Raw genomic sequence first — 23,338 nt, forward strand, 5'->3', positions numbered from 1 at the left:
TGCACACTCTCAGAGTAAAGACATTTGCAACGTAATTGTTGCACACTCTCCGAGTGAAGACATTCACAACATAATTGTTGCACACTCTCAGCATTCACAACATAATTGTTGCACACTCTCAGAATGAAGACATTCACAACATAATTGTTGCACACACTCCAAGTGAAGACATTCACAACATAATTGTTGCACACTCAGAATGAAGACATTCACAACATAATTGTTGCACACACTCCAAGTGAAGACTTTCTCAACATAATTGTTGCACACTCTCCGAGTGAAGACATTCACAACATAATTGTTGCACACTCTCCGAGTGAAGACATTCATAACAGAAGTACATACTGTTTATTGCAAAGCTGTATCCAGCAAGTGGTCATGACAAGTGAACTGTATACATGGAGACTGTGATGGACAGTCACACAACACTATCTGCTAATACACTACTGCAGTATCACCATGTTTGACAATACATGAGTAATAAAATTCTGTGACCAATGCTTTAAACTAACCTAAGGGGCATCCTCTACCATTCAGGGTAATATAACTCTATCCTTATAAATACCCTGGAACCATTCACTACCATTGTGTCACTAACCCAAAACAAATAGCTTGATCTGGAAATACCAATCCAAACAGATTACACTCATTACTGAGATAAATTCTGTGTTAAGTTAGAGCTTGGAGTGATTCACTTCACTTCTGAATCGGATCTATGGTGGTGAGTTGGTTCAGACTATTTATTAATATAAAACAGAGATACAATATGCTGGATAATCAAGGATGTCTATGGAATTTCGACAATAGAGAAACACAATGAACTAAAAACAAATTGTGGTAACCTAGTATGCTCTTTAAAGTTCAATACATTAAATAACCAAGGTCTAAATCAACACAGCTAATGATCCACAGACAGTGATGAAGTGGGTAATAACTACCCATTGTTTTCAGTCTGCTTGTGATCCTGCGTAGACTATAAAATTTGCTATGTTTATATCATTCCTGGACATATTATCAATCATAGTTTAGCACTTCGACATACAAAATGTGACATTCAGCACTGGTGCTTTACAAAGTGTTTATTATTTTCACCTCTATATTGTCATGATTAGACCAGTGATATTGCAAAAAATGGACACCTTTTAAAAGCTTCCTGATCATAACTTGGACAGAGTGGTGTTATTTGATGGTCTCCCTGCACCTGACATGAACCTAATTTGATATATTTTGTCATTGTCGTCCAAGTTAATGAGATCTCCCTTCTGGCAGCTTTTAGACAGATGGTGATCTGCTGGACAGCTACCAGATATAACACTGTTATACCCCACCATAGATGACATATATCACACTGGTGTATCACCAACTTGGCTTATATTCCCCATAAAACAGATATGTCATAACACATGTTAATTCCCCATGTATGTCATCTGTGTATTTTATTTTTAACTTGCTGTTAGTAATTAGTAAATATTACACTAATTTACTAATGAGTAAGTTTATAGGTTTTATGCCACTTTCAACAATATTTCAGCAATATCATGGCGGGGGACACCAGAAATGGGCTTCACACATTCAACCCAGGTCTCCAGCATGATGAGCGAACGCTTTAACCACTAGGCTACCGCCCCTACTAGTTTACTAACAAACAGATATTTGTTACTGGAAAATGCATATTTAGCATGTGTTTTACTGAAGATAATGAACAATATTAATGTTATAATGCCCTGCCATAAATCAACTTTAATGAAAACATTCCAAGCATACATAGATTCCAAGTGGGAATATATTCACCCTTAATGACGAGACTTTGCCATAGCAGAAATGAGAATAATCCCATGTTGATTCCATGAGATGGTAGATTTGGGAGACTAAATAGATCACACTGTCATCATTTTGTTGATTGCCTGTCGACATATCCCAATTGCGAAGATACATACTAATGATGTATGATGTGAATCACTGGATTGTCTGGTCCAGATGTGATTATTTACAGACCACCATTGTGTAGCTGACATATTGCTGAGTGGGGCATTTAGCAGCAAACAAAATAAAATTTATCACCAGAAATAGTTTCATAGAGGAATAGCATGTTATAGAATAATACATTTTTGAGCATCTTAGTTCTAAGAAACAACCTTTTAAGGAACACTTTATAACTTGCCCTCACATCATTGTCCACCTCTGCTGTTAGTATCCATGTGCTATGACTGTACATAAGATTATTGCTATATTGCACCTTCCACACAATCTCAGCTTGAACAAACAAAACAGTCAATCAAAGTAAAATACACATCTAAAGGAATGGTCCAACAAATCCTCTAAGGAATTCCTTGTCAGCAGTTTGGCATGGGGTACATCATAACAGAAATCACTAAACAATAACATGGAGTAAACCCCTAAAATCTGTGGTGGATCTGAGCATCAGCACTGGTAACACACAACTGAGTGCTGATAACAACATCATATACATTGAGCATCCGATAATCTATACAACTAATGTTATATCTACCCCATGAGGTAAATGATTTCCTGATGAAGGAGTAAGAATATATGTTGTGTTACCAATGTTAACGTGGTCACATTTTCCCCTTTTGTTGTGTACCAAAACCTAATGCCATTCAAAGATTTTAAACATTTATCACCCTAGCTACAGATATTATTATACAAGTTACATGTTGATCTTAAATAAATACGAAAAGAGCTTGCACATCCCTTAAGTCATGCTCTGGTATCACATATGGCAGTGGGATAGCCCAGTGGTTAATGTGTTCGCTCATCACGCTGATGACCTGGGTTCGATTCCCCAATATGGGCACTTTGTGTGAAACCCATTTCTGGTGTCCCCTGCTGTGATATTGCTGGAATATTGCTAAAAGGGGCGTAAAACAATACTCACTCACTAACTCTGGTTCCCGTATCAAATATGTACTTTTTGTGATTTTAGATACACTTGCTTCAGTTGTAAGTAAAACAGTGAAAAGGTCCACTGTTACTCATTGATACAAAGAGTGTGTGAGTGAGTATGGTATTACACCGCTTTTAGCAATATTCCAGCAATATCACGGCGCGTGACACCAGGACTGGGCTTCACACATTGTACCCATCGTGTGGGAAGTCGAACCCGGGTTTTCAGTGTGACGAGTGAATGCTTTAACCACTTGACTACCCCACCACCCTTCAGTTGTAAGTAAACCAATACGTAAAAAGCTCCTCTGTTATTCATTGATTCAAAGATCTTCCACATTATAAAGTAACATGTTCAGACAAATATCAATTTGATCGTCTCTCATCTTCTAGAAGAAGGTGTGTTGTAATGAATACATGATTCATCTACAGCCTTTATACAACTGACTAGGTATTGTGAGGCAACATGTCAGGGTACACGTTATACAAAAGTCTTTAATAAAACATAACAAAACCCACATTTTAGTTGAAATATTGATCAGAACAAACAAGGAACTGAAGCTTTTCAGTTGTCATGTCAGAATATGTGCTACAGATCACCAATATATTTCACAGACATATACATGAACCATACTTAAGTCTACAATGACAGTGGAAGTGAAAATAGCTGGACATATTCCTTGCATCATGTTCATGTGTAGAGGGATCTGTTCCACAACTATCATAAAAACGTTTAGTAAAATGGAGACTGATACTATGTGAATGTCTGGTGGGTTTGTCATTAAGTCAGATATGTCTAGACAGACCCCTGACTAATCCAGATTTCTGTCAATACTGGACCACATTTAAGGACCAAACTATACTTGACAAAATAACATTTTTACAAATTTGTTAAATTTAATAGTTCTTACTATAATGCCACTACTATTGATCTCCGTATTCGATGGATTTCAATTTCAGCCTCAAATACTCAAGACTACCTCTGACTAATCCACACTTCTGTCAATACCGGACCACATTTATGGGCCAAAATATGGAATATAGAACTTGACAAAATAAGAATACATTTTAATTTTTTTTAGTTAGATTCATTTCTTTATCTCTTAGTATAATGCCACTACTTTGATCTCTGTATTAGATGGATTTGAATTTCAGTCTCAAAGAAGCCCTGCCTTGATGGATTTAACTATAGTTGATATTCCAGAATCTCAAACAGACCTAAAAACTCATTATCTAATAACTTCAGTGAAAGCTCTTATTTTGAATGTTCTTCTTCCCAGTATCATTTGTTCAGAAGTTGTCTTAAAAAGACCAAGACCATATTTATGATCCAAACTTCAAACTTTACATGCAACATGTCTCAGATAATGCCCCTTTACCCACTTCATGGTCTTGGTAGAATATCCAATCACCAACAGTTAACAAGGCAGAGAACTAAAGCAACATAACCATAATCCCTTGGGCACATACATATAGAGAAAGGCACTAAAACACTGGTGTAGAACAGTAAACCACAATGGATAGGGCTAAACATGGACATTTTCAATATACTGGTAATCTCATTTTCTATGACAATAGTTGTTTCTTTGTGAAAACCTACAGACACCTCCACAGAAGGTCATGGGAGGTGAAATCTGGGAGAACTATGATAACCTAATCTAATGAAGAGCCTCAGGTCTTTAAGTCAATCAGAAAACATCTTTTTAAAATGCTCCTGCATTTTTTTTCAAACTAAATTCAGGAAATTTTGAAATATTACAAAGAAAAGCCCACACAGAACACAATTTTTCCTTTGATGGCACTATCTTTTGTATGTAACCATCAGAAGGGCTTGGTGTCTAAATACATACACAACAACATAATAGTGCTGCCTTTATCATTTACATCTGGAACAGGCTGATTAACTTCATTTCAAAGATACAGACATCAAACATGCTTGTCTCAATGTTTGACCCTTGTCCCAAGAAAAGTCTTGATGTTGATTGGCTGATTACAAAGTTTACATGATATGACCAATTATGATGGCGCTGTCGGATCTTCACACAGAAAGATAATACATCAGAGTAAAAGCTCTGATTTCAAAGAGATAGGTAATAGATTATTCCACTGTGGTCAAAACAAAACAAGGACATTTCCAGTTTGATACGAAAATGGACATTAAAAGTACTTATTACATATGTTCAAAACATACGTTGAACAGGTTACTAAACAATGGAATATATACATGGTGTCCTATGAAATAACATAGGAGTTGCAGTTTACCATGGAACAAAACAAGATAACACAGTGTTTAAGAGAAACAATTATCATCCCCAGACTTGTACTAAGGCACTGTAATATTACCTCATTGGCATCCCTTAGCTGTGGCAGGATCTTGGGTTTAAAGCCTTACGCCATCTTTTTTAAAATTTTTTTATCACTTTATTTCTTTATAATGGGTACCTAATTTATGCATTTGTGGTACATGTAAATATTATAAAACAAGGACATGGGTGGTAGATAATCCGTAGGCTAAAAGAATACATTTGTTGTTACAATTTATGTGAAGAGGTTATGGCAAGATGACCAAAAGGTGAAGAATTTACCATGGTTGTAGTGCGAAAAGGCAGCACATTTGTCAATTGCACCATCTTGGTTACCGGTATGTTTCTGGTGGGCTGTGCCAGCATCTGATAATTTTGGGTTTGAGTTTTAGGTTCACCCCAACTGTGTTTCTAGGTTGTTATGTCCCCTAGTTGAGCCAGGATGTGATGGTCACGGGTTTGAATCCATGATTCACTGTCAGCACCACCATACTCACACTTACTGATGTCACAAAAACTGTCAACATCTTTGATTAGCAAGACACTGGGGTTTCCCTCACTAAGCTAGCATGTTGTAATATGTAACATGTACAAAGCAGCATAAAACCATGTACTCAGCGATAAAGAAAAATGCAAGTTTAGTGAGGGAGTGAGTTTAGGTTTATGCCGCACTCAGCAATATTCCAGCTATATGGCGGCAGTCTGTAAATAATCGAGTCTGGACCGGACAATCCAGTGATCAGCAGCATGAGCATCGATCTGCGCAATTGGGAACTGATGACATGTGTCAACCAAGTCAGCGAGCCTGACCACCCGATTCTGTTAGTTGCCTCTTACGACAAGCATGGGTTACTGAAGATCAATTCTAACCCGGATCTTCACGGGTACGCAAGTTTAGTGGGGGTGGGGGTGGGTGGGGGAGCTTGGATTCAATATTCAATATTTTTATAGGTGCTTACACAACATTTTATGTTGCCACTCAACCAGAAGGCAACAACTGTATTTCTTGAATAGATTTCTTACTTTTATTAACCTCAACTAAAGCTGGACATGTTCCATTTTTATGGCAATGTGGGATACTGTTTGTATGACGCAATCTCCAACCAACCAATCACACAAATTCATGTCCCACAATCAGGATATCCCTTCCATCTGTAGCAGTGTGTTGTTCTACTGGACAGTCTTGATACAATGAGGCTTAAAGTCCCTTCACCTTGCCTCAGTGTATAAATAACACTTATTTCCCAGCATACACACAGACAATGGGTCCAGTAAAGGTTTAGCCTCAACAACCAATGGTATTACTTGAATATAAACTAATAGTTGCATTTCATTATATAAACACTGACAGTGGAGCATATGCACCGACATGTAATATCATAAAACCAACTCTTCACTTATCATTTTCAATTTAGACTTTTACATTAAAACACTAGACATGATTAACCTTTGATTGGCTGTAGCTGGCTGTATAAGTTTTCATAATGTGCAGCTATTATATATATGGATTATTCATCAAATAGATAGATCATCAGGAAAAATATGTATGAAATATCAACAATTCAAAATATATATTTGTTCTCCAAATTTAAAGATTGTGACCAGAGTCAGAGTAACAAAAGTGTGACCATGAGATACCTCACAAGAACATCAATGTATGTTACCATGGCATTCGACAGACCTAAGTCTGTACTACTTTAGATGATGGAGGACAGTTCCTCAAGATGATGAAGGTGATGTGACAACAGCAGGGGCTGCTGTTGTTGTTGATCCACCCCCGCTTTTGAAGGCGCCAGTGGATGCCAACACTGCCACCACGATGATGATGATGATGACAATGACGACTGCGATGAGGATTAGTGTCATCTTGGTGTTCTTCCACCAGTACTTCTTCTGAATCCGACGGGCCGTCTTCTGGAACGAGGCCGACTGGAAGAACCCAGGCATTAAGAATGACTTTATGCCACATTGTAAACCAAAAGTCACTGTGTTCTTTAATCTGATTGGTTGAAAAACGTGATCAAATGGTATTTGATTCCCGGAAATTCTCTGCGTATTAATACATACAAACATCGCTCACACCATTGTATTGTAACGTCGTCAGCTGTGATGACGTCATTAAAATCATATTGTGACGTAAAGTCCGAATGACGTCACAAATGAGCAGTTCCAGATGCTACCATGGGAGACAGCGAAGCGGCCGGCACGGCCGGGCTGATGACATTTCACTGCTGTACCCGTGCTTTCGATGTCAATCAGAGCAGACACAAAAACGTGTGTGGACCTTCGGGTTTACTTTTGTGCTTACAATGTCGATAAACATCATGTGTTGGCGAATTACCGGGTGTTATTGAGTATTTGAAGCGGGAATATTTCATTTGAAACCTCCGGCTGGCGCCGTCGGTTCCAAATGAATTCCGTGCTTCAAATACTCAATAACACCGGAAATGTCAACACATGATGTTTATCTCTAAATGCAGAAACAATAAAGTGACCTATGCTTGCATTACTAATGTGATGTATTATATATTGAGAGAGAAGAGTACAGATATTATAAGGTCTATGCTTCTGTCGAGGGTAATTCTATGCCTCTTTGTAGCAGTGTCACCGAGCCATGTTAAACACTGCTACAAACTACATCATGTTTACCCGAGGGAGAAGCATTTTCTTACCTCCATGTTAAATGTACAAACTGTCATTTTATTTTATTATAAAGATCGTGACCGACTATATGACATGTAAACAAAATGGCATCTGCCTCTCGACAGGATTTTTTAAATCAGTGAAACATATTCTGACAAGGTTAACACTGCTATCAAAATGGTTAATTATGTTTAAGTTGAGTGTGCAAACGATTCAATGTATAAAATAGTTTAAATATAGCAGTGAAAGTCGGTAAAATAAATCTGTACATAATGAACTCAAAAACAGCTAGAACTGTTTTAGAACTCCGGACACTGAATGCGTCATATTCGTGATGTCATATAATTGTTAGCGATAAAGCTTCTTGGCAGAGAGTTTGGCGGTTACCGTGGCGGCGAGTAATATTTTTTCCAGTTGTCACCCTCCTGGGAGGGGTGACACAGAAACTTGTTAAAGCATCATTGACCAATGAAATTAAAGTATTTCACATGAAGGTAAGATAAATTGCCATGTAGGGGTGACTATTGAGGGAGAAACAACTATTGCGATAGTGATAGTCTATTGCGACCAACTATTGCAATACTATTGCAATAGTCTTTTTCTCCTTGAATTATCTCATTTGAAGTCATTTCCCAAAAAATAAATGTATGGTTTATATGACTCTTTTGATAACTGACAAGAAACTTGAAACCCAGATAAGTGTGTTTAAGAGGTAACATGGGTGGATAACTCCAAATCAAAGTGAATGAATCTGGTACTTCCTGTATTTTGCGCTGCACATGTATTTTGTGCTGCGCCAATAACTAAATTATCGATAGTCATACATACTATTGATGCATCTACAGTTTTTCGTTTCTGCCATCGATTAATTGCTATCGGAGACTCAACAATTGCAATCCATTGATAGTTAGATGCATCATTACAGCCCTACTGTCATGTCATCCTAACTGCAATGGTGGAAACATATTTAGTAAAGCTTCTTGTCAGGACTTGTTTGTTTATTTCAGCGAATGAACACTTTAACCACTAGGCTACCCTACTGCCCCTTTTTCTAAGTACACTTAGTAAATAATCTTAGACATACCAGCATAACACTGTTCATTCACATTGTGAAAATCTCCAACAACAGCAGCCTTAGTTAATACATACAGTTGCTATTTATGTTCCAAAGTTTGCCGTAATTTGTGTAGGTATATGTCCAAGGTCAGTGTAACATATCTTTTCATATTACATTTATGGCAAAACAACATTTTCAGTATAATATCAAAATAAGATCAAGCAAGCTACAAAATAAAGAGAACTCTGTTATTAACTGACCTAATGATACACAAGTATTGATGGTTAAAGGATATCCTCACAATCATCAGCTGGTTTCATAATATCATAAATACTCTGATCTTAATTACACTAAATCTTGTCCATGAGGTCTTCAAGTCTGTCCCTCCATCCAGAACCTTCTTTACATCCTGGAACATGATCTCCTCCCTCTTGTCATAGTTACGTTGGCTTCAATCTCTCTGTCTTGTCTATCAAGTCTGTCCCTCTCTCCAGACCTTCCATATAATCTAATATAAAACTCCTCCCTCTGCTCTAGATCTTGATACTTACACTGGCTTCAAGCTCCTCTGTCTTGTCCATGAGGTCATCAAGTCTGCCCCCTCTCTCCAGAACCTTCCATATAACCTAATATAAAACTCACTCCCTCTGCTCTAGATCTTGATACTTACACTGGCTTCAAGCTCCTCTGTCTTGTCCATGAGGTCATCAAGTCTGCCCCTCTCTCCAGAACCTTCCATATAATCTAATATAAAACTCACTCCCTCTGCTCTAGATCTTGATACTTACACTGGCTTCAAGCTCCTCTGTCTTGTCCATGAGGTCATCAAGTCTGCCCCTCTCTCCAGAACCTTCCATATAATCTAATATAAAACTCACTCCCTCTGCTCTAGATCTTGATACTTACACTGGCTTCAAGCTCCTCTGTCTTGTCCATGAGGTCATCAAGTCTGTCCCTCTCTCAGAACCTTCCATATAATCTAATATAAAACTCACTCCTCTGCTCTAGATCTTGATACTTTACACTGGCTTCAAGCTCCTCTGTCTTGTCCATGAGGTCATCAAGTCTGTCCCCTCTCTCCAGAACCTTCCATATAATCTAATATAAAACTCACTCCCTCTGCTCTAGATCTTGATACTTACACTGGCTTCAAGCTCCTCTGTCTTGTCCATGAGGTCATCAAGTCTGCCCCCTCTCTCCAGAACCTTCCATATAATCTAATATAAAACTCACTCCCTCTGCTCTAGATCTTGATACTTACACTGGCTTCAAGCTCCTCTGTCTTGTCCATGAGGTCATCAAGTCTGTCCCCTCTCTCCAGAACCTTCTCAATGTTCTGGGACATCACTCCCTTCACCTCATCCACCTGTGTCTGAAGCTTCACCACCCCAGTGTTTCCAGCTCCAGGCTTCGAGTACTTCTCCTAAAGCAGCATTTTATCAACACAGTCACTACCAGAGGAATGAATGAGTGAGTTACATCAGTGAGTGAAGTCACTTTCATAGCAATACACTTTCACACACAGCCATTTGGGAACTTCCACACTCAGCAATATTCAGCTATAGCTATATGGCGGCGGTCTGTAAATAATCGAGTCTGGACCAGACAATCCAGTGATCAACAGCATGAACATCTATCTGCACAATGCGTCAACGAAGCCAGCGAGCCAGAGATCTACACAGAAATGCTACTCAGCCTAAAAAGCATGTGTGCTCTCTGCTGTCACAAAGTATATATAGAAATGGTACCCATAAATGTAATTTTCTGAATAAAATTGATATTTTATACTTATCCTGACTCATGCTTATTATGCTTGTCTCCTCCTTCTATGCGAATGATACTGGACCACTTGAAATCCCTTGTAGTTCCCATTAAAGAGGACGCATAAGTACACTCACCCACTAGTTGTCTCCCTTGCATAGTTTCCCGCCAAAACAGTCACATGAGTAACCATGCTTGTCACTCTCTCCGTAATATGCCCCACACTTGGATTAACTGTGAAATCCGAAGTGCCATTAGTGGGGAGGTTGCAAGGGCTTGACATCATGAGTCAGGATAAGTATAAAAAAATCTATTTTATTCAGAAAATTACAAATTTATCCTTATCCTGACTCATACTTATTATGCTTCCAGAATCCGACGGATTGGTGGTCAGGTCACCTTCTCGGAATTATTGGCTGTCCTGTATCTACCCCCATGGGAACTATCATACAGCATTTCTTGACAATCCTGTTCTTCCAACTTCCATCTGCCAACTCGGGGGTACCACATCTTGTCAGACTTCTTTAAGACAAGTGAAACTACAATTCATGTGGATTTAAGATATACTAGTGTATCCTTGCTAGATATCTATAATAACTCATGTAAGAAGTATCTTCTAAACGTAAGAGTTACGACCCTTCTTACGTACAAGTACTTCCGTACAAGTACAAGGTCTAAATCACTCATGTTGGTCTGTTTTAGACGTAAACATGGATTCTCAACCAAGACTCTCCAGAGCGAAGGTTATCAGCAAGTCACGTGATAAGAGGGTGAGATTTTCAATACGATTTTCCAACGATCTTCTGGGACTACGATGCGATTTTCTATTGTGACGAACCTTATCCCTAGAAATTGTAGATCCTGTGTGGGTTCCAATTCTGATTTCCGTAGGTTTACTAGCCAACCCAGTTGTGTTAGTAGCCTTATGGTGAAGTCCAGTTGTAGCTTGAACTGACTGGTTTCCTGATGCGCTTGAATACCGTCGTCCAGGTAGAAAGCACTGCGTAGGCCTTGATGATGTAGAAAGGCGACTATGAGCTTGGTTACTCATGTAAACAACCATGAGGCCGAAGATATTCCAAACGGCAGGACTTTCCACTGGAAATGTCGACCTTGGAACAGGAATCGCAGATATTTTCTTGAGTCCTGATGTATGGGGATGTGTGGGTACGCATCCTGCAGGTCTACGCTGGCTAGATAATCTGCTGGACTTAATAAGTCAGCCAGAGTAGTTGAGGAAGATGGACCATCTTCAGTGGCAATGTCTCTCAGGTTGTGGTTGGCAAACACCGTATCTGATTTCCAAAAGCAGCATTCCATTATTGATGCTATCGAGCAATTCCCATGCAGAGCGAAAGTAGACGCCAAAGCTCTAACTTCGTGTGGGTTGGATGCACTCGGAGGTGGCAATCCTGCAGCTTTATAGGCCCTTAGTATAACAGCTCTCATCCATACTGATATTGTTGTTCGGGAGACTTCTGTGGATGTCTCTGTAGACAACAGTATAAACAGCCGCTTGAACTTCTGTCTCCTTGTTCTTGTCCAGTTAAGGTAAATTTTCAATGCTCTAACCGGACATAGAGATAAATCCTGTACATCTTCCTGTCCGAGGATTGTTGATAAGGCTGGTTCATTAAACTGTCTATCTGGTTGACCAGGTAGCTGATTCTTTGCCACAAAATGCCATCTAAGTCCTAAATGTGCTGCCGCACGATGTTTTGTGTCGAACCAAGTTTGTCCAAAATCCAGCACATGTATCTCTGATACTCGGGCTGCCGTGGCTAAGGCAAGTAGAAACATTGTTGTCTGCGTAAGTAGTTCGAGTGACATTTGCTCTAACGGCTCGTAAGTATCATTGGTGAGATGTTGTGGTACTACATTGAGATCCCACGCAGATGCCTTAAATTTCTTTTTCTCATCCTCCAGCTTAAAGGAACGTAATATAGCAAGTAGTTCTGGTATTTTTGTCAATTTGCTTCCTGTATTCATGGTCAAAACTCAGCTAATAGCCGCCAAGGACGTGGATAAGGTCGAACCTTTCAATCTCTTAGTCTGTCGTAGATGACATAAGTAATCCGCCACTTGAGGATGAGATGCTTTCGTTGCTGTGAAACCTTTGAGCCGAGCGTATTGTTGAAACCTCTGCCATTTGTCATCATACAGGTTGCGAGTAGATCTGTAAAGACCTAGAGTGACCGCTTTCGATGCTCTGGCGGAATAACCTCTCTTCCTCAAGCAAGTTTTGATACTGTCCATGTGTGAAGCTGGAACACTGCCGGATTCCCGTGAACTTGCTTGGTGTGCGGATGAACCAGTAGTTACAGGTTTTGCTTTCCTAGTTCTTGAATAAGATCTGGAAACCACACTCTCGCTGGCCAAAAGGGCGCGACCAAAATCAGTTGGAGGACTGTAGTCTGCCTGATTTCTTTTAGTGCTTGCAGGATTAGAACCGGTGACATGTTCAAAGCGTCTATTGCAATGCTTAGTCCTTCCTACGAAATGTTCAATGCATCTGTTGTCCATGCTAGCGGATCTAATACCGGTGAGATGAATGGCTGCATCTGTCTGTTGAACCTTGTGGCGAGGAATGTGACAGATCTATAAGTGGAGATCCTAACGTCCTTATGATGAGACCAAACCCCCCTGGATGAAGCATCCATTCTGTATAAAGTGATGGTTGCTGTGGCTGAATACTTCGCTGATCAGAGACTTCTGCCAATGTTGTAAGCATGTTGACTGCTTTCATCTCTAGTTGATTGATGTGCAGATGTCGTTCCTTTCCGACCACTTTCCTGCAGCTACCTTGCTTTCGAGGAGCATGCTCCACATCTTGTGTCGACGCGATCAGGTACAGATGTGTGTCGAAGAACCGCTCTTCTAAATAAGTTCCTCCATAAACATTCGACTTGGTTGTAGGATCATTCTTCCTCTGCGAAGGTGAGCAATCAAAGTCATCATCAAGCATTCTGTAAGTGAGTGCTTCATTCCGTTCCTTGGATGGAGATGCTAAATCAAGACCACTCGCGATCCATGAAGTAACCTCTGCATCAGAGAAGATCCCATCGCTGTCTTCATCCTTGTCTGACGAGCTGTGTCCTTGCGAATCCCTTCGCATGCTCCAATCGCTGGGTCCTTCCGAGGATCCTACTTTCGCGAATGCTTTCGTCACAGCTGGAATCTCTTGTTTCGCGAATGATCCTTCCTGTAGGCGGTGAAGAAGATCTATGACTGTAAGATCTGCTTGATACTGACGTGGTGCGTTCGCACCTCAGAGGAGATTCCCTGGAGATGGAGCGACGACGTATCTCGAATATCCTCATTCATCCCTCGCTGGTCCTCAGAATGTTGAATGCAGAGCGTTGAAGACCTTCTTGAACACTGGTGATCCTGCGTCGTGATTGCATTTGTCGAATGATGATCTGCAACTGTTGTGTTCGCCGACTGATGATCCACGAATGCTGCATCCTGTGGAGTGGATTCCATCCTAGGTACTGCAATCGCCGAAGCTTGCTGTAACCTCTTCTCTTCGGCAAACCTCTGCTCCATCAAGGATAGCATCTGCTGGGTGAATTGCTTCATGAATGCACCCTGGTCAAAGTTCTGCGCTGATTGATGAGGAGTAGACTACGCATCCGAGAACGTGGACTCATCTTCTAGTCTGCGTTGTGAACGAAGTGAAGAAATGCTGATGTTCTCTCTGGCACCCAATGTCTGTGAGGCTGACGGACAATCTTTAATCATCTGCTGCGCTGATGAAGCGGCTGAGGACGTAGATCTGGCCGGCGACGGCTGCTGCGACACCTTGCTGACTAAGGTAACTTCTGGCAGCAAAATCGGCGGGTCGTCAAAGATGTCTGCCTCTGCCAGGAGGACAATATCTTCGTTGAATGACGTCTGATGAGCAGGTCTAGTAGAGCTGGAAGACTTCGAAGATGATTTCGACGCAGACTTCTTCTTCTGTGAACTCACACCTGACGACTTATGCTTCTTAGACTGCGATGAAGCCAACTCAGACGATGCTGCCCTCTTCCTCGTAACAGGAGTCTGCCCCTGTGACGAACCCGGCAAATCACTAGAAACATTAGTTTCATTTGCAGATGACAACACACGGTTACTGATGTTATCTCTCGTTTTATCCGCCATGCCTCGTGATAACCTCCACACCTTGTCCTTAGAACGTCTAAATAAGGCCAACAAATAGTTATTAAATTGGAACGAAGATAAATTTATACAATATTGACAGTGAAAGCTGGAAGAGCATTGATTAGTACAAGAAGGACAAAGGGGGTGCGGATCAGCCGCAGACAGTTGGTGCCTGCAAAAAGAACACGATTTCATCAAATGTAAACAACAAATACAAGTGATGAAAAACAACAATATTTACGTAAATTTGAACATAATTCCTATATACACTGAATAATAATACAGACCGAAAACCGTATACAGCTAAATTTGGGCTAAGGGTCAAAATATAAAAGGATATAGAGCCGTATAGGGACTCCCATGTATCCACAACCATCCACCAGGGCGATGGAGGAGAGAGTGACAAGCATGGTTAGTCATGTGACTGTTTTGGCAGGAAACTATGCAAGGGAGGCAACTTGTGGGTGAGTGTACTTATACGTCCTCTTTAAAGGGAACTACAAGGGATTTCAAGTGTTCCACTATCATTTGCATAGAAGGAGGAGACAAGCATTATAAGCATGAGTCAGGATAAGGAAAAATCTGTATTTTTAGCATGGAAAAAAACAAAAGAAAGAATCAACATCAGGCATCATCACCATGACAACAAGACTTAGACAGCTAAACACTGACAATGCTGCGATATGAGGCGTATTACCATTTGCTGTGACATGATGAAGCCAAAGTCACCGTCCATGTCATGTGATTCTGCTGTTGAGGCCTGCTTTGCAAGTGGACCACTTTGGAACCTTTTCTTGACCTACAGAAGGAAATAAGATTTTCCATACAACTAATTCAGCTGAAAAACTGTTAACACAAACCTGATTCATATACAGTGAAACCTTGCTACTCCAGAAAGTACAATTCCCAAGTTCTGCAGCCCGTTTCACAAAGCGATCGTAGCACTACGACTGTCGTAAGTCTATGTTAAAGTATAGGAGTTAAGATCATCTTAGTGCTAAGACTGTCGTAAGTCTATGTTAAAGTATATGAGTTACGATCATCTTAGTGCTACAATCGCTTTGATGAATGGGGCCCCCGATTAATGAATTACTTGTACAAAGTGACATCAGTTTAATCAACAGATATGCCACAACCATTCCAAAGCAAGGTGTCCACATTAACAGAGTCTGTAATAACAAGGTTACACAGTAGAGAAACAAGACAGATAATTTTACAACATCTTTAGCAAGATCATGCTTCATGTTCAAACACCATGCCTACTTTAACCTTCATTGAAGAAAAAAGGTGTGAAAAATATTATATGCAAAGCAAATAAATAATAAAAATAATAGCAGCAGTTAACAAAAGGATGTGAACAGTTGAAGAAAGATAGAAAATGCATAGAGTTGTTTATTAATAAGATCACTTAACTTAAACAATGTACATAAACATAACCCTGCTATTTTCAGGTACAGGAAACACATTCTTTTCCCATTAGACAGATGGGTGAGAAGTTGTATATAGACACTTAACATCTTCATTGTCTGACTGGCAAATGGACAGCACTACAGAAGGTCTAAATAATTCTCTCAACAGATGTCTGAACGACATAACTGACTGACTGACTGAGTTTGGGTTTACCCCGCTTTTAGCAATATTCCAGCAACATCACGGCGGGGGACACCAGAAATGGGCTTCACACATTGTGCCCATGTGGGGATTCGAACCCGGGTCTTAGGCGTGACGAGCCAACGCTTTAACCATAAGGCTACCCCACGGCCCCTGAACGACATAACTTCTGGTACATAATATTACTGTATTCCAAACTTTTGTGGCATCTAAGCACTGTATCAATAACTCTCATTTTAATGAGAATACCCATCCATTATGCAGGTTGGTATTCTTTAGAGCGACTTTATGATATAAGTGGACAGTGAGGACTTCAGTTATTGACAAGAACAGTTTATTTATAGGGATGCAAATAAAACTATAGTCCCAAAATGGTGATAACATAACAAGACATCTTGCCATTTTTCACTCCATGTGAATTATGTTTTTTCAGTGAACCACAGCACAATTAACTTGTCATTTATTGCAGATGGGTTGGGATGTTAGAAGGGAAAAGAAGATGTTGGCAAATGTACATCCCTGGACAAGGTTTCCCACCCCAAATACATGACAGGTGTCCTGAAGGAATCATCAAGTGGGGATTAGTCACTATATGACTTATTACTTCTCAATACATTGGCATATCCACGGTAGCCTTATCAGATGAGTTGTTTGCTAATGATATACAAGATTTTCATGTTACAAAGTGGCTGTGATATTCATGTATTGTTAATATGATCTGCACTTTAGAATTAACATGATCCTCCTAAAAATGTTACATGATCTGCACCTATACTTGACATGATCTGCATACAGTTCACATGATCTTCACATAACTTAAACACAATCAATAGATTTAACATGATCTGTACTTATTCTTAATGTGATAATGACCTATATTTGACTTGATCTTCACCTATACTCGATCTAATTTACACATATATTCAACAAGATCTTAGCCTATATTTCACATAATATGCATATTTCATGTGATCTGCACATAAACATAGCATGTTAACATGTTCTGCACATATACTTCCCATGATCTTCACATATATTTGCATGATCTTCACATATACTTCCCATGATCATCGCACATATTTGGCATGATCTGCGCACATATTTGGCGTGATATTCGCACATATTTATTATGATCTGCACACATATTTGGTATGATCTGCACATATATTTTACATGATCTTCACATATATATGGGATGAGTGATGTACCTCTGCTAGATATGCGTAAGGTTGTTGTTTTCCAAAATCTGGTGATGCAGCACACATATATATAAGACCTCTGTCTACCACACAATGAAATGCATAACTGAAACAAACCAAACAAAAACATAGCAAATGAAGAAAAACAAAATCAAGCAGATAAAATTATGCATAAACAGGTTTTTGGAGTCATTGATAAAAACAAATATGTCTGAGCTGACCAGTCTTTGTTGTACCCATTAATGCCAAGCGCCAGACAGGGACCAACAAGTACCATATTTTAACGTCCTTTGGCATGACGTGGTCGGGGATCGAACCCAAAACCTTCCGTTGTCCAGGCGGACACTCTAAGCACTACACCACGGAGATGGCTGATACCGTAAAGGGGTGGTGGGGTAGTCCAGTGGTTAAAGTATTCGCTTGTCAAGCCAAAGGCCCGGGTTTGATTCCCCACATGGGTACATTGTGTGAAGCCCATTTCTGGTGTCCCACGCCATGATGTTGCTGGAGTAGTGCTAAAAGCGGCATAAAGCCCAACTCACTCACTCATACTGTAAAACAATGGATTGTCTGGTCCAGATCAGAATATGTTACAGACTGCTACACAGGATGCTCAGAATTAGGTTGGGAGGTGTGGCGTCAAACTGGTGTACACGCCAAATCAACTATAACGTATGTAACATGATAAAAAAATAGTGGTGTGGTGTAGGGAGATTAGGCTATCAGTGGTGACCTTCTAAATCCACATATCAATAATATGATTTCATGTCATTTTCTGCAATTTTCATGATGGGATGAACTCCAAAGCTACTGACACAGTTAAATGTGAAACTAATTGTTCTGACCATGTAAATTTATGCCAAAATATGGCATGCTCTATAGATTTTGCTTTTGTCATTTTAATTGTTTTTGTCAACTCAGCAGTATTCCAGATATAGGTCTTGACCAGACAGTCAAGTGATTTATATCATGAACATCAACCTATACCACTGGGATATTGTGACATGCATCAACCAAGTCAGCAAGCCTGACTCAGCACCTGCCTACATCAAGCTTCGGCTGCTGAAGACCAGTTCTTACCTGGATCTTCATGGGTAGTTATAATTACTGAAGACCTGTTCTTACCTGGATCTTCATGGGTAGTTATAATTACTGAAGACCTGTTCTTACCTGGATCTTCATGGGTAGTTATAATTACTGAAGACCAGTTCTTACCTGGATCTTCATGGGTAGTTATAATTACTGAAGACCAGTTCTTACCTGGATCTTCATGGGTAGTTATAATTACTGAAGACCTGTTCTTACCTGGATCTTCATGGGTAGTTATAATTACTGAAGACCATGTTCTTACCTGGATCTTCATGGGTAGTTATAATTACTGAAGACCTGTTCTTACCTGGATCTTCATGGGTAGTTATAATTACTGAAGACCAGTTCTTACCTGGATCTTCATGGGTAGTTATAATTACTGAAGACCAGTTCTTACCTGGATCTTCATGGGTAGTTATAATTACTGAAGACCAGTTCTTACCTGGATCTTCATGGGTAGTTATAATTACTGAAGACCAGTTCTTACCTGGATCTTCATGGGTAGTTATAATTACTGAAGACCAGTTCTTACCTGGATCTTCATGGGTAGTTATAATTACTGAAGACCTGTTCTTCTTACCTGGATCTTCCTGGATCTTTCACCTGGGTAGTTATAATTACTGAAGACCAGTTCTTACCTGGATCTTCATGGGTAGTTATAATTACTGAAGACCAGTTCTTACCTGGATCTTCATGGGTAGTTATAATTACTGAAGACCAGTTCTTACCTGGATCTTCATGGGTAGTTATAATTACTGAAGACCAGTTCTTACCTGGATCTTGATCTTCAAGATCTTCACGGGTAGTTATAATTACTGAAGACCAGTTCTTACCTGGATCTTCAGGGGTAGTTATAGTTAGGCATTGTTCATGTATTGATACAATGACATGTATCAATCAAGTCAACGAGCCTGACCACCTGACCCTGTTAGTCACCTCTTACAACAGCTTTGGTTTGCTGATGACATATACAAGCTCGGCGCTTCACAACAAACAGCAAACTAGTACTATAACATATTAAAACATTAATGCATCCATATATTGAAAGACAGACTGACAGACAAATCTGAAAACAAGGCAAAAACACCCGACTATATTGTAATGAAAACAATAAAATACAAAGAATCAGATGTTGTGATTGTGTGACACAATATAATTAATTATCATGAATTAAAAAAATGTCCTTTTTTCTGTGACCATACAATACTTTCAGACATAAATACATTTTCAAAATTAATATCTTTTTCTCACAGACATTTATCAAATGATGTTGTCTTTCAGTTCTAACATGATTAAATTCATTGATCATTACATGTACTTCTACAATAGTGTTACTTGTCCATTTTGAATCATCAGTATTTATTCATGATAAACTGATTTTTACAACAATAAATTATAAGGCTATAATAAATAGAGGATATTGTATGAGTGCTCATATCATACTATATTTAGGCACGAAGTGTCGTAAACATAGTATGATATGGGCACTCATATAATATTCTGTTTATTACCTAAGTCGTTAAATTGAGGAAAATAAACCCAAATCTACTTTCAAACACAGGCTGGCTACCCGCCATCGTCGCAAATAAAATTCCTCAAAATAAAATTAATAAAACTTAAATTTACTTATACATGTATTTCAATGTATGTAGTTGTATAATGTTGCACAAATAGTGTGGCCTGGGCGTCACTGTCGTTACATCTCACAACAGTGGGACATCTGACTATAATGAAACAGATAGGATATGGCATTTATATCCTGCTTCTTTTGAACTGCTTTTCAAGTTGATAGATGTGTTGATGGTGGGTGACAACAGTTTGGACATTAATTAGCCACTTCCTTATTTTATTTAACTTGACTTGATGACCTTCGTTTTTTAGGTCAACACCTTACATTGCAAAATAAAATACTGTCCCAGCCCTGGACTTGTCATACCAAAATAATGATTCAACATTGGCATAAACTGGGAAGCATTTCTGGTGTCTGACAATAATTATTTGATAATGCTGGAATGTTTCTAAAATGTGGAAAAATCAAACTCACTTTGTGTTAATTAATTATTTCAGGTTCAAACTTTAAGTAAAAAGAAAATAAGTGTGAGTTACTTTTATGCTACTTTTAGCAATATTCCAGCAATATCACCGTGTGGACATCTGAAATGAGCTTCACACATTGTACCCATGTGGGGATTTGAACCCTGTTCTTCAGCGTGATGAGCGAACGCTTTAACTACAAGGCTACCCCACATATGTCCTTTTTCTGTTACTTACTCATTTGATGTGTAGGTATTTTTGCCATCTGTGCTGGTTGATATATTCGGAAGTATAGAGTCAACTGTACTTTCAAAACTACCAATGCCATTCTGTCGACTACAGAGGACAACTGTCCCTCTGGAAATACAACTGTACTCGATAGGCATGTTTGCTGATAACCTGAAAAATACAAAATGTTAAAACATCATATCTTGAATATGATCAGTGAATTCTTTTACGGTTAGATATGATGTCATGCAACTTGTAATAATGATAACAATATCAATTATCATACTACTGGTGATACAACTAATGTTATATAAACATACAGTGGACAGTGACATCCATTGGGATCTCATACTTATGATGATTCATCTTGATTTTTGAATCTAAATGAGCCTCAATAACATATACACTGTCAATTATGACTGTATATCAGACAACTCTGATACTGGTTTAACCAATGGGGTTAAAAACAACAATGATAATAACAATATCAGGAAAACTAATAATGTTATCACAAAAATTACAATTGTGTTTGAATTGTGAGATTCTAGTCTCAACATAATTCTGTATGTGAAGATAAAAGAAACTTGAACTTCTTTGCTGCTATGTTTTAATGCTCAAAATATATATGAGTCAAATATGTCGAAACATATTTGACTTATATATACACAAGTGAAGCGGCTTATAATCCCCTCAATATGACAAAAATATAATAAATGGCAGCTGAATAACAATCTGATCGGTTAAATAATTTTGTTCCATATTTTATAGGCCCTCTAGACCCCTGCATAACGTTTCGTTGTGTCTCATATGTAGCACATCAACAAATGCAGACATCTTGCGAGAAAAATAAACACACGGAAATGAAATTGAATCTTCGGTGTTAGAGCAAATGAGCTGTATCAATGATAAACAAACACACAATCGCAAGTTTACAATCTATTCAAGATTACAAACCAATACAGAAGTTAATATCCGTGGAAATCCGGTTCCTGGTGTTGTGACATGAGTTTCAAAACTTTTCCAATGATCGAATTAATGCAGTGTCTGCAACTAAATCTCAATCAATACGGCAAGGAGGCGTGACTCACTCAGACGACAACAAAATAACGGGAGTTGTCTCCCTTATACCGTGAATTACCGTCCCATGGCTCACAAGCTAAATATAGCCTAATACTGTTATCCAATCAGCTTATGCGTAAGGGGCTATCTAAGCCAATCAAAGTATCTGTTAGGCAGCGTGCGGTATCAATTAGTTACGGTGGTGATTATTGGGTCAATCGGCGTGAGGGATCACTCCAAGCCGAAAGACACATTCGGCGGCAATCAAGAAATTCTGTGAAATTTCAGAAGAAGCGTGCAAATAGTAGCGTGATATTATCAAAACAGTAAGTAGATATTTATATACGCGTCTTTTCCGTCTCTGTAAGTTGATAATGCAATTGAGTTGTCACTGGCGCTTAAGTCCAGAGTTGGGCGAATAAGCATGCACAAATCGGTGTCACTTCAACACAATAATATCACTGATCATTACGTTTTGAAAGAAAGCACATTCAGAACGTGACAACGCCGCTAGGAGGCTTAGCGCGTCATTGCTATTTACATAATAATGTCTAAGGTGTCGATTGCCGATCAGTCATTGTTAATTGCAGTTTTGACAGGATTTTAATTTTTCAAGTCGTTTGTTTTGTTATGACACTGTGAGTTGTAATCTTTGTTCTTGGTGCGTTGGAAAAAAAAAATCTAACGCAAACATTTGGTTGAGTTGACAGATGTCTTATAGCAAGCGTGCTGGTTGACTCCCAAAATAGACGCGCACGTGGGATTCCACGCCTGGCTTGTTAAAGACATAAACAAGATAAACATTTCCTGCCCATCTGTGTTGTCTGAGCGTTACTGGTTTTACCAGTGTATATATGTGTTATAAAGCAGATAAGTGTACGTTGCCCTTTTCGTGTGTTTTTTTAGATGTTTGGAGGATATTTACTAAGATTTATTTATTTTGTTATATATCTATCAAATCAATGTTATTTTTGCACTTTAAATTTTTTTTGAAAATAATTTAATGTATCCTTTCTTTTAACTTGATAAAAAAAATCTATCACCGACATATGATATTTTGTATCAAAAGATTAGGGATGTTTTTCTGATATATTGTACCATTAAACCTTTTCTTAAAGGTTCCTTAAGTACGTTATGTTGTCTAAACTAACAGTTTATGTTGCCTACCCAGAAAATAAATGCATCTCACAAATTAATATTTAGAATCTTGAAGATCTGGGTTAGAATTGATCATCAGAACCCATGCTTGTCGTAAGAGACGACAAACAGGATCGGATTGTCAGGCTCGCTGACTTGGTTGACACATG

At 38.9% G+C, this 23,338-nt stretch overlaps 1 protein-coding gene and 1 long non-coding RNA gene across 2 annotated transcripts; both read right to left on the reverse strand.

Annotated features, from left to right (window-relative positions):
* Positions 1 to 329: 329 nt before the first annotated feature.
* Positions 330 to 5,969, reverse strand: LOC124261412. Its single transcript, XR_006894316.1, has 2 exons — positions 5,532 to 5,969; positions 330 to 5,301 (listed from the first exon to the last, which is right to left on the reverse strand). It is a non-coding gene; the product is annotated as an uncharacterized LOC124261412 (long non-coding RNA).
* A 142-nt stretch (positions 5,970 to 6,111) lies between these two features.
* On the reverse strand, positions 6,112 to 22,073 carry LOC124261457 (vesicle-associated membrane protein 7-like). Its single transcript, XM_046695772.1, has 6 exons — positions 21,927 to 22,073; positions 20,982 to 21,143; positions 17,631 to 17,727; positions 15,509 to 15,610; positions 10,169 to 10,330; positions 6,112 to 7,136 (listed from the first exon to the last, which is right to left on the reverse strand). The coding sequence occupies exons 2-6, from the start codon at positions 21,128 to 21,130 to the stop codon at positions 6,927 to 6,929; spliced, it is 720 nt and encodes a 239-aa protein (XP_046551728.1). The 5' UTR covers positions 21,131 to 21,143; positions 21,927 to 22,073; the 3' UTR covers positions 6,112 to 6,926.
* Between the last annotated feature and the right edge of the window lie 1,265 nt (positions 22,074 to 23,338).

Source organism: Haliotis rubra, unplaced genomic scaffold, assembly GCF_003918875.1.
Source record: "Haliotis rubra isolate DU_JTF1 unplaced genomic scaffold, ASM391887v1 Scf8, whole genome shotgun sequence".
NCBI classification, from domain to species: Eukaryota; Metazoa; Mollusca; class Gastropoda; order Lepetellida; family Haliotidae; genus Haliotis; species Haliotis rubra.